Genomic DNA, 13,323 nt, shown 5'->3' with positions numbered 1-13,323 from the left:
TATTTGGTGAGTTTCAGTGACAACCAGTCTGCCAGAGATGCGCTAGAGTCTTGTTTGCTGACCTGGGGAACCTTCTATTTGTTGAGTATGAGTATTTTTAAACAATTAATGTCATGTCTACCTGTAGACACTGCAAATATATGGTGTTCATATGTGGTTGGGGATTGCGGGTGTGGGAGCAATCTGCCCCTAACATGCTTTCCACTTCCTCCAGAGAGGAACGTTATTGAATAGTGCAGGGTGAAAGCTGTGAGGAAGCTTGCAGCTTCTGTTTCCCTGCCTTCCTAGCTCCTGCTTCCCTGCCTTCCTAGCTCCTGCTCCCCTGCCTTTCTAGCTCCTGCCTCCCTGCCGCTCTAGCTTCTGCTTCACTGCCTCTCTCTGCAGGAGACTGCCAAAATATCTCTCACTCTATGCCTGACTACCTTTCCGTGTTCTGTCTTTCCTCACAGTGATGTGTCACTGCCGGAACAGAGGCGAGGAGCTGTTGGTGGGGGATCAGGCCCATCTATACCTGTATGAGCAAGGAGGAGTAGCACAGGTGAGGAAGGCGTGGGCCACCAATGGAGTAATGTAGGTTGCAGAATCTCCGTGTATAAAAAGGAAATGGTCGCACACATCGGGTAACAGTGACTGGCTAGGGTGAGTCTGGGCCATCACATCTGTACAATCACAGATGGGTCACTTATGGAGGAAGTGATATGCACTTGCATACACGAAAGTACCCAGCCAGCCTGAAGGAGTGGGCAAGAACGGCCGCTGTTGAGGAGAAGCTAGACAGGCTGCTGTTGTGAAAAAGCCAGGTTTATTTGTGATTTTAGAGACAGGTGTCTATGTGTGTTCCTGACATTGAGAGACGTGTGTGCACCTAACATTCTGCTGGTGTCATGGGTTATTGTGATCTTTTTGGAGTCACTGATACAGTGACTGATTGTGTTCTTATGTGCTTATGTGTCAGTATCAAAGTACTCTGATTGGTGTCATTGCTCGAATTGGTATCCTCTGTGGGCATCTGTGTGTGCTTAGGGATAGTGACATTGTGTCTGTTCATCTTAGAATCTCTTTATTGGTACATGATGTCGTGCAGGATGTCTGTCAGGTTGAGAACGTGTCTCTCTGTTAGTGTGATGGTGTGTACTCCCGCTAATATTGGTTCCATGTCAGGTGCTTGCTGGTGATATGTGCAGCACTGCCTCTTGGGCAAGAGGGCACAGCACAAACCACTGCCATCTTGTAGTGTGGAAAAGGCTGCTTTAATGAAGCAGTTGTAGGTAACAATACATAACTTTTCCTAGGAGAACCTATTTACGAATCTTTTAACCTCATTATACATCAAAACAACCTACAATTCACCTAGTCCTCGCCCCTAAATGTCCCTCTCCGACCTTTTCCCCCAAATGTAATACCTAAAACGATATCTTTGCTTACCTTGAACTACCATTTACTCCTCAAACTGTAACCTTTTACTTCTTGCCTTCGGCAATTATAACCTTACCTCCACACCCCCCGTTTCACACTGCTTCACCCACCTCAACACAAAAAAGAAATTCAATCCTGAAAACCTGTAGGTAGACTGCCAACCCTCACCTGCTCATCAGCGACATACCCCCCGTAAATCTCCTTACCTGTGCACCTGTTTCACCAGTGAACCACCCAACGCCTGCACCCTTCGTCCCCCAGTTCATCAGGGGGTAGGCAGATGGGACAAAGATCCTGTCCCTATAGATTTTGGGCCACCAGCCACCGTGTTACCTCAACACAAAATGGTGCCAGGTATCCCAAACATGCCTCCTTCTTTTCCCCACTCGCGGCCCAAAACCTACTGGGTCTCCCAAGTTGTCTCCCCGCCAAGGGCCACACCACTCGTTCAAATATCCTGGAGGGCACCCTCCTTTGTTAGCCACCCTTTAAGCCCCATTCGATCATATGCTTGTGTGAATTGATCCCCAAAGCATGCATAGGTCTACTGAAGAGACTTGATTAAAAATATTTTTGATAACCAATTTTTATTGATTTTTGTAAACACTGACAACAAAACACGACCTAGACCACAGCCCACCAATGCACAACACCGTACAAAGCATAAACGAAGCTTAGTCAGTCCCTGCATCCAGTCAATGGTAGGACCACCATTTGCCCCATATCTTCTCATGTTTCCGGTGGCAGCCTCGATCTTGGTTGATGGGGCATTCCTGTTGAACACACCAGTCCACCTCACTGTGCCATGGGGAGGGTGGGGGAAGGGGCGGCTGGGGGCATCGGAAAATTCCACTTGCGGTTGAAATCCCGCATGGCAACCAGCTTTACAAAACCAAAAAGATACGCTTCATTCTCTGCCCTCCAGCAATCCTAGCAAGGCTACCCTGGGAATAAGGTAAAGTGGCTGGTCTAAGATTGATGAGTGCTTTCTCCCTATCCCCTCCCAATAGGGAACCAGCCTTGAGCAGGAGCAGGTTACATGGAATAAATCTGCGTCTGTCAAGGAACACCTGAAGCAGTTGACCTGGGGAATGATCCCACCAGTTCGGTGAAGCCACAGTGGGGTTATGTAAGTAATGTGTAGATAATTAAGTTGAACAAGCCAAAAGGGTGTAGGATAACCATTTTAGACTGGCGCCACTCAGCGTCTTTGAGCTCCCCCACCCAAGCCACATATTTCCGCTTCAGCCTAGGTAAAAGGTCTGGGACACTAATCACTAAGGAGCGGTAAATCTGTGAAATGGTACCCTTATGTAGCTTCTCCATCTACAATTTAGCCACTAGTGGTCTTAACTCTGAGACCTGCTTGTTGTGGGAATATTGGCCGACAGGGCATGTTGCAACTGCAGGTATTTATGGAACTGGATATGGGACAGTTAATACTGCTCCTGAAGTACAAGAAACATCTATACATGACTACCCACCCAGACGTCCCTAAGATGAGTGATGCCTATCCTATCCCAATTCACAAAGCCCTCTAACCCTGAGGTGGGGTGCAACCATGTCCACTGCCAGAGGAGGATCATCCCCAGGAGCCTGTGATCTCAACCCACAAGATTGAGCTCCCGCCCTCGAGCATAACTACACCGCCTAATTGTTCTCCGGTAGGGATCTGCCCAGTAGAGAAGGCCCATTAGCCTGCCAAGGCCAAGCAAAGTCAGCTCTACACAGTAGGTCCAGTCATCCCACCCCCAATTAAACCAATCATCAATTCCAACCAACTGCAAGGCCAAGTAGTAGCATTACATATCAGTCATACCCATTCCTCCATCATAGGGGATTGCTGGAAGTTAACAAAGGCCACTCGGGTGGCATTGACCTGAAGGAAAGTACGGCTCGTAGAGGTGACGGAGGGTCTGGAACCAACGCCTGGGAATTAGTTGGAGAAAATTCAAAAAATCATAAAAGGAAACTGGGCAAGAACATAATTTAAAGACTGCCAGCCTCCCGAAGTCATGAAGCGGGAGGCGCCTCCATTTCTACAGGTCCCTTCTCATTTTAGTGACAAGGGGTATCAAATTAAGGCTCCACACCAAGTCTGGGATATGTGAAATGTATTTGCCCAGGTATTGGAAAAAGGCGCATAGGGATTGCAGAGCGCCAAGAGCAGACACTCGAGTCACTCGTAATGTGGACCAACAGAGATTTGTATTTAGGCCTCCTCATAAATTTCAAGAATTTCTAAACACTATAGACCTGAGGCCTGCAGTTTTGCTAAGAAGAGCAAAGTGTCATCCGCATACAGCGTAATACGCTCTTCAGGCCATCATTCAAAGACCACCCCAGGCAGCGGCTCAATAGCTAGGGCAAATAAAAGAAGGGAAGGGGAGAACCTTGCCGGGAGCCTCTACAGATAAGGAAGGGGGTGGAGAGTGCTCAGTTAACCAAGACTTGGGCATTCAGGCGGGTATACAGAAGACCAAAAAGGGTACTCAAGCAGGACCAATCGACACTGTCAAAGGCCTTCTCAAAATCCACTAGGAGCAGGACCAAGGGGCACCAAAGATGATGTGCATCGGGCTGGCTTAAAGCCACGATGATCCAGATGGATCAAATAGGCCAAAGTGCGGCACAGCTGATTAGCCAAAACTTTAGAAAACAGCTTAATTTGAGAATTAATAAGGAAAATAGGCCTATTGGAGGTACAGCTGTCAAAGATTGGCCTGGTTTAGAGGTTACCACAGTCGCAGCCATATCCAACTCAAAGGGGAAGGCCCGCAATTCCACTGCTTCACTGTACATTGGCAGCAGATGGGGAGAAAGAGACTGAAATTTCTGATAATATTCATCAGGGATATATCAGATAACACCTTCCCGATTTTTTTCAACAGTAAGTGGCTGATTAAAATTTCTGGCCAACAATGGGGGGATCGAGGACAGCGGAATGTCTCCCATCACCAGGTGCGCAGCATTATTGGTATGCCTAGGCCTACCCTCATACAGTGTGTGGTACTAGTCTGCAAGGACTTGCACAATGTCAAGAGCATGCTTGAACAAGCGTCCTTGACTGAGGAGGACCACCCTGGAGGCAACCTCCCTGGTGGTCTACCAGTAGAGAAGTTTCAAAGACTTGTCCCTGTGTTGGTAAACCTTCTGGGTGGTAAAGGGCCTCCAGCACTGTAGGGCCTTCTCCAACAAGATTTGTTGCAAGCGAAATCTTGACAAAGTCAACCAATGGTCAAAATTCTCTTGGGCCGTGATCTGCTCTAGCTTTTGTTTCTCGCTGCCCTGAACGTATCCCTTAACTAAGCCCCTAAGTGCGGGCTTGCTGGCTGCCCATAAAGTACCGGCCCGCTCCTCAATGCTCCTTTTGTTCTCAAAGTAGGACTGTATCTCCGATCCGATCTTAATCGGAACAGCCTTGGTCAGTGTGGTACGAAACATTGATACGCCACAAAGGTCGTGGGACAGCAACTAGGTAACTAACTTGGAGCAGAAGGGGGGGCATGGTCTGAAATTTATCGAGGGAGGGCCTCAATCTCTGACAGCTGGAGGACAACCACTGCTGGGAACCAAAGCAGATCAATACGCGATATGGTTTTGTGGGCTGCCGAGGTGTGAGTATAGACATGGTCTCAGGATGCCACGTTCAGCAAGTATCACACAGCCCCATGGAGACTGCCTAAACAGATAGCTGACGGGAGTGTGTGCGATGCGCTGGCGGTGGAGAGCCAGAGGCAGCCATCTCTGGATTAGGGACAACATTGAAGTCCTCCTCCCCAACCACCACTACAGTGATGCCCTGGCGGAAGGGTCAACATTAGGGACCCAAGGGAGTGCAGCGTGCCAAGGAGCTGGTGCTGTGGTACATAAACCTACATACAATTGTATTGCCTGCCTTCCTTCTAGCTGGCCCTCTATCCCCCCGTACCTCCCCTGGAGGTCCGCTTGGGAGACGGTCATCTCCAACAGAGACCCATTAAGCAATAAAATGGCCACTCCCCTGGTGAACCTCACATGATAGACTCTGTTGTAGCTATTGAGGCAAAGGAAGGGGCAATGAGTGCCCAGTAAGTGGGTTTATTGAAACATAAGAACTGCAGGCTGAAATCGCTTAACATATCGAAGTGCATCAGACCTCTTAAAGCAATCTGGCATGCCTTTTACATTCCAAGACAATACTTTAACCGCTACTATATGAGCAGAGAGTCTAGTGGTCCTGGGCTGGGTAACAGGACGTGCTTGGGCCTAAATGTAACCACAACAACACGCCTGGCACTGGAGTTGCTGGTTCGGGAGAAGTGCATCTTGTAGTGACTGACCATGCAGCTCTCTGACATTAGTAAAGAGTCCAGAACAAATAAATCCTGAAACACCAACACCCTCCACCTCATATTTCAACCCAGAAAGCATCAATCGCCCGTATCTTAAACATGACGGTATCTAAAAAGGCCCGAGGTCAACAGCCCTAAAGGCTGCTCTTTCTGTAGGATCCTGATAACTGTTACGATTTCATATGTGCAAAATAAGTGCTAGAGGAGCGGGGTAGGTGAGAGGGCCCCTCTCAGCTAGAGGAGCCCCGGTGTCACAAACGGGTTCCCGTCTAGGCTGCTTGGGAGGGAGAGGGGAAGTGCTCCCCACCACCTGGAGTCTGAGCTCCCCAGGTCAATCTGTCCGCTGGAGCTCCATCCTCTCCGCCGCCCACTCCCAAGCCTGCTCCGGGGTGTCAAAGAAGTAAGTGTCGGATCTAAGGATCACTTTTAACCTCGCAGGAGAGATGACCATGTATTGCAGGTTGCGGCCACGAATCATCTGTTTGACCTCCAATGAGCTCCTACACTGCTGGACCACTCATGTTTAGTCAGGGAAAATCATAATCCTCGAATTCTGAATGCAGGGATCCTGGTGTGTTCTGGTCGCTCTAAGGATAGCATCTCTGTCTTGATGTTTGAGAATCTGCATGATCATTGGATGGGATGGAGCTCCAGGTGGACGTCGACGGACCAAGGAACTGTCTGCGCGCTCCACCATGAACCACAGCGAAAGCACATTGGCCTGAACGAAGGGCCACTCCTCCGGAAAATGCTCCATGCCAGAGACCTCACTTCCCTCGGGGAATCCAACAAACCGGAGGCTGTTCCTGCGTGACCGATTTTCAGCATCCTTACCACGTTCCTCGAGCACTGCTGTAGTCGAGATTAACTTGTAGACCTGAAGAATCAGCCTCCACAGAGGTCACCCAGGTCTCTGCCTCAGTCTTCTGACCGGTGACATTCCTGAGGTCACGGCATTGCAAGTAGACTTCCACCTCAACCTCGTCTACCTTAGTTGCCACTGTCTCCCTCTAGTCTTGGGTCGCTTTAAGAATGGTAGCAAGGTCAGAGTGTGCAGGAGGACTCTGTGACTCCGGGAGAGATCAGTAGGCCCCCTCACAACCTGTGGCCCACTAACCTCAGAGAGCAGCAAAAGCAGCCAGGGCATCTACGCCCTTGTGGAAGCGACGGCGACACCCACTGCCTGCAAGGCCAAATGGAGATATCAGAACAGGCCGTAGTCGGGGGCCCAGGCCACAGACAACATCGCAAACTCAGTTCAGTATAGAGGTTCCACCACCAAGCAGGCCGAGGCCCCAAGCAGCAGGCAGAAATGAATGTCAGAGGAAGAAGACGGGGCAAGGCCCTGGAGCACCAGGAGGATCACCAGATGAGCAATAGGCTTCGGACCGCTGACCGGCAATATCACCTCCTGAGTCCACTTCTTACAAAGCGGCTGATCTAGGTGCTACTGAAAACAGGGGGAAACAGTGGGAGGGTGCCGCCAGAGACAGCATCCACACCAGGGAGGAGAAGGCAGAAAGTCAGTGGGGGCTAATGGGCAGCCTAGGGCAAATCTACTAGGTGTAGGTAGTCCACAGATCCCACCAAGGTTGTCGCAACTGGCAGTCAATGGCAGCCAGGGGAGTGTCTCGCTATCTGCAGGCATGGACATCCACTGTGTCTAGTACTCTGAAAGAATGACCCACTTCACAGTCTGTTTTCCTCTGAGGTCCAACTGAGCCCCAAGGCATCACCGCGTGCCCAGTCCATTCACAGCACCTCCTCCACAGACACTGCTAAGCACTACTGCTGTGGGCCACAGTCCCCAGCGCCGCTCACCGCCACGCCCATGAACAGGGGAATTTTGTGGCATTGCACACCCGGCAGCCGTTCCGCGTTTCCAAGGCTGAGGGGCCTACTAAACAGCACAGCGGCATGGGCAATGGCTAGCCTCCTCTCTCCCATTCGGCACCATACCAATCGACTGGCGCGCCAGCCCCAATCAGCCGTCAAGTGCCGACGTCCAGTTTCGGAGCCTAGGCTCGAGAGCAGACCACCATCTTGGGCGGATCCACACAGTGACTGACTAGTCTCCTGGACCCATTGGACAGCTCAACAGCCAGGGAGCTCTTCCGACACCAAAACGGGGGTGGGGCAGAGAAACTGTTGTCAGGCAGCGGATGGTGGTGAATACATAGGGAGGCCGGGGGCAGCTCTAACGTGTGGCTGTCATATTGGCTGCTGTACCCATGCTCCTGATTAGAGCAGTGATGACGACGACCATGTCGACGATGGGATCGTCGTCGACGGTGATGACAACGAGGTCGTCGACGGGAACGTCGACGACGATTACTGTGTCGACGGCGAGGAATGGTTCAAGTGCAGTGTCGACGACGATGACAACAACATCGTCAACGGTAGTGTCGACGGCGTTCTCGTCGATGGGCTCGTCGACGAGAAAAACTCCAGAAAAACCTAGGAAGAAGATTACACCAGCAGTGACTTCTCCGAGTAAGATTACTCCTCTGGTTTCATCGCACCTTTTGGAGGAGGAAGAGTCGGATGAGGAGGAGGATGACGGACCCTTCGGGTACGCCAGTAGCCCATCGCAACTGCACGCGAAATGTCAGGAGGATAATGATGAAGAGGGTTATGCAGAATATCACAGCCTCTCACAGCATCAACAAGGACCTCAGGAGGAGATGGTCGCTATGCTATCCTCAATGATGATGGACTTGCAGTTCATGTTGGCAGATTATAAGAAGAGGTTTCCTCCGTCAGTAGTCCCTCAGGAAGTCCCTCTTTCACATCCCCGTTCTATTCCGGCTACTCCAGTCCACAGCAGAGAATCGCTACTGGACACTACTCCACAGACACCTCAGGTCCAACAGCACCAGGATCCAGTTACCACGGATGACGAGAACCATGACGAGGGGGAGCTAACGGAGCCCCACAAAGAATGGGATGACTATTTAATCCCATCCCCACCATCACCCACTCAAGGGCCGGTGGATTCTCCACCAGTGGATATTGGTGGATTCCACAACTTGATAGAAAGAGCTGCAAAAAGATTTCAGCTGCCTATGAAGACAACTCAGGCAGAATCTTTTCTTTATGACTTTAAAGAGCCTTATCAAAAATCAGTCAGATCCATACCAATCATCGACCATGTATGGAAGGAAGGTTTGCAGGTGATGGCAACCCCAGCGACGGTTGAACCTGTGCTCGCTAAGTTGGACAAGAAGTATAAGGCGCCCTCGGACGCTCCAGCGTGTTTGCTGGGCCATCCTAAACCAGACTCTATCATTTCGGAGGCAGCGCAACAAAAATCGAAGAACCCGTCAGCGCCTATTTCTGCACCTCCGGACAGGGAGGGACGGCGTTTGGTCAATGCAGGTAAAAGATTCTCCTCGGTGTCAGCTCTCCTAGTCAGAGCAGCTAATGCCATTCTGGGCAGATATGACAGTCAGATGTGGTGCGATATAGCACCATATGTCGACCTCCTTCCGAAAGACAGTAAACAGGAGGCGAATAAGATTCTGCAGGAAGGTGAGAGGACTTCAGCTGAAGTCATCGAGTGTGCCATGGACATAGCTACCACATCCTTTCGTTCCCTAGGAGGAGCAGCAGTTTTACGGCGCCAGGGTTGGCTGAGGGCCACTGCCTTTAGACCGGAGGTCCAAAATAAGATTCTGGATCTACCTTTTGATGGTGAAGATTTGTTTGGACGTCTGGTGGATGAGACACTTCAGAGTATTAAGAAGGACACAGATACGGCGAAGGCCTTGGGTAAATTACAGTATCGGAAGGTGCCCTTTCGAGGCACCCGTGGAAGAGGACAACCTTCTTATAGAGGTGGATACCAACAAGGAAGATACACCTCCTATTCTTCCTCATCACAGCACTACCGGCAGCAATACGGCCAGAAGCAGTCTGGAAACTGCTCTAAGTCCGCTCCCAGAGGACGAGGAGGTCGTCCAGGTAAAGACAACAACAAAAGACAATGACAACCTTCAAACTCCAGATTTTTATCCTCCTACCCCGTCAAATGTTCCCCTGGGTGGAAGAGTAACTTATTATTTACGTCAGTGGCAGAGAATAACATCAGACAAATAGGTCCTCCACATAATAAAATTCGGACATACTCTAGAATGTCTACGCTTCCCTCCTCCCACGCCACCTACGTATCAAGAAGTCAAACACCTATCTCAAATGCGTTGGGAGATTCGGTCAATGCTCGGAAAGGGAGCAATAGAACCGGTACCGAACTCCCAAAGAGGAAAAGGATTTTATTCCTGTTTCTTCTTGATCCGGAAGAATGCTCTCAAGTGGCGTCCGATCCTGGACCTACGGTCTCTAAATGCCTATCTCAAGGAACAGTCATTCAGAATGGTGACCCTCCAAGATATTCTGCTACTCTTAAAACCAGGAGATCAGATAACCTCCCTAGATTTACAGGATGCATATTTTCATATCCCCATCCATCCTTCCCCCAGAAAGTACCTTCGATTTACAGTGGCCAAAAACCATTACCAGTTCAAAGTGCTGCCATTCGGCCTCAAATCTGCCCCGAGAATTTTTACAAAATGTCTGGCACCGGTGGCAGCTTATCTCCGAAGACGAAAACACCAATTATTCCCATACCTAGACGACTAGTTGATAAAGGCACCATCGCAGAAGGCGGCTCAAGCTTCAACTTCGGCTTGCATGGACTTGTTTGCAGATCTGGGTCTGACTTTAAATGAGGAAAAATCATCTTCAACCATATAAATAAATACATAAATTCAGAAGGATCACGTTTCTGGGTGCAATCCTAGATACGTCTCAAAACAAGGCATTCCCATCCATAGAAAAATAATTGAGACTCGTCTCTCTCTGGCCAAAGAGTTCAGGAGAAGAAAGTGTCTTTCAGTCCGAAAATACAAATCACTTCTGGGGACGATGTCTTCATGCATACCATTCATTCCCCTGTGTCGATTGAGAATGCGTCTGTTACAAGAGGCGCTAGATCTACAGTGGTGCCAAGCAAAGGAATCCTTCGAGGACAAGATCAAAGTCACACAACCAATGTTGCAGGCGATAACGTGGTGGACTCACAGAAGCAATATCTCGGTGGGTCTTTCCTTCCTGACCGAACCAGCTCAATTAGTGGTTACCACGGATGCCTCTCTCGAAGGATGGGGAGCAGTCCTCCAGGAGTTACAAGTTAGAGGCCTATGGAAACAACAGGAACAACACCTTCACATAAACCTATTGAATTAAGGACAATAGGATTGGCATTGTTGGCTTTCCTGCCAAGAGTAGAGGGAAGATCGGTGTTAGTGCGGACAGACAACACGACCGCAATGCACTATATAAACAAACAGGGGGGCACAAGATCGCTCTCTCTGTCAAGAGAAGCTCAGAAAATATGGAAATGGGCTGTAAATCACAAGGTAACTCTGAAGACTGTACATCTTCCAGGGGATCAGAACACGACAGCGGACACTCTCAGCAGGCAAAAGACGACCTGTCACGAGTGGAACCTTGATCAGGACACACTACTGAAAATCTTTGCCAAATGAGGAATACCAACAGTGGACCTGTTTGCCACAGCCCAGAACAAGAAATGCCAATTCTTTGCAAGCTGGCATCACCAAAGGGGATTGTGGGGGAATGCATTTTCGATGGCATTATCATGCGTCTTTGCCTACGCTTTTCTGTCGATTCCCCTCCTGCCGCGAGTGCTTACGAAGATGAAGAAGGAACCGTGCAGGATAATACTAATAGCCCCTTGGTGGCCCAGGCAGCACTGGTTCACGGAACTGTTCCTTTTACAAGAGACAGAGCCAATACGTCTACAGCCAATACCAGAACTACTGACTATGGCTCAGGGATAAGTGCGGCATCCAGACCCAACATCACTACAATTAGCGGCCTGGCTCCTGAATACAGAGAATTTCATTGCTTAATCATTCCGACAGAATGCAGAGAGATCCTGGCAAAGGCGATGGCTGAAAGCACTAATTAAAACATCTAGAATGAAATGGAAAAGATTCTGCTTCTGGTGTCAGGAGAACGACTTACATCCTCTGCAAGCAGAGGCACATCAGATCATCCCATATTTACTAAGGCGGGCAAAGTCTGGATTGGCCCATGCCTCTATTAAAGTGCATTTGGCGGCGATCTCTAGATACAGGAGAAGTTCAACGGGTCCATCTCTGTGGTCGGAGAGGATTGTAAAGCAGTTTATGAAGGGGTTGTTTAGAGTTTACCCACCTGTCAAGCCTTCACCTCCTCTATGGCAACTGAATATTGTTTTATCATAATTGCTGAAACTACCATTTGAACCAATTCACAAAACTGATCTAAAATTCCTGTCCCGGAAGGTGGCTCTCTTAATAGCTCTAACATCAGCCAGGAGAGTGGGAAAAATACAGGCACTTACAACGCAAGAACCTTTTCTGCAATTCAGAGAGGACAGGTTGGTGTTCAGAACAAATCCGAAATTTATTCCAAAGGTGCCAACGGATTGCCACTTAAATGAGCCATTGATCCTTAAGAGATTCTTTCCTCAACCATCTACGGCGGCAGAGAGAACTCTCCACACTCTGGATGTTCAGCGCTGTCTGAAATTTTATTTACAAAGGACAAGAACTTTCAGAAAATCAACACAATTTTTTGTGACTTTCAGTGCCCCCAGGAAAGGATTCCCGCTGTCGAAACGGGGAATTGCACAATGGATCTCAAACGCCATTCAATTCTGTCATCAGGCGGCAGGAAAGCCGTTGAGTGCACATGTTTGTGCACAATCAACAAGAGCGGTATCAACCTCTACTGCTCTATTTTCAGGCGTCTCTATTCAGGACATCTGCAGGGCGGCTACCTGGAGGGGTACGCATACCTTTACCAGACATTACTGCCTGGATGCTCACGCAAGAAGCTATGTAGCAGTGGGACAAGCTGTACTGAGGAACCTTTTCCAATAACGGTGAGCCTTCTTTGTCATCCCTCCTTCCTTGGTTGGTAAGATAAGCACATTTTATTATTATACACTGTTTGTTATAACATTTATGAACAATCTGTGTATGGATATTTGTAAAAGAAAGGAAAGGGAGGTCTCCTTTAGAATCCAATTTGGGACAAGGAGAATACGAGTAAAGAACTGAAAAAGTCCCAAAAACACTCAACTGTTAAGAGGCCCTTTGGTGTATTTCCCTCATAACTCGCAATGCCAACTAAATCCAAAGATGTGCAATATTATACAATTTAAGACATATAATGAACAAATCAAGAGTCCTAAAAAACGTGTGTGTTGTGTTTAAAATACATTTTATTACGAATCAAATAAAATCAATGTTATATAACATAGTTGTAGTGACAAATTACCAAATGTAAAGTACAGTCTGTTTTAAAAAAAATGTGTAATCAGTGCGAATACAAAATTAAAAAGTATATCATAAAAATCACAGTTGTTAGGGTTGTCGACGCAGCGTTTCGGTGTATAACGATACCACCTTCATCAGGACAAACAATTCTGTGAATTAATTTTTTACTGTCCCTCTCGTGTTTAATTGGAGGTAGTTTGGATCGTTGTCCCTCAATTGATAGA

The 13,323-nt window shown here is 48.6% G+C and overlaps 1 protein-coding gene across 2 annotated transcripts in view; it reads left to right on the top strand.

The window, feature by feature from the left end:
- Nucleotides 1-13,323, top strand: part of LOC144769708 (uncharacterized) — a 687,018-nt gene that overhangs the window by 523,231 nt on the left and 150,464 nt on the right. For both annotated transcript variants that reach the window (XM_078653889.1, XM_078653890.1), the window contains exon 3: nucleotides 450-538. In XM_078653889.1, coding sequence (XP_078510015.1) covers nucleotides 450-538 — 89 coding nt within the window. The remainder of the gene's footprint in view (nucleotides 1-449; nucleotides 539-13,323) is intronic.

This window comes from Lissotriton helveticus, chromosome 7 (assembly GCF_964261635.1).
Source record: "Lissotriton helveticus chromosome 7, aLisHel1.1, whole genome shotgun sequence".
NCBI lineage: Eukaryota > Metazoa > Chordata > Amphibia > Caudata > Salamandridae > Lissotriton > Lissotriton helveticus.
The sequence above is the reverse complement of the archived record's forward strand: the minus strand, read 5'-3'. Positions and strand labels throughout refer to the sequence as shown.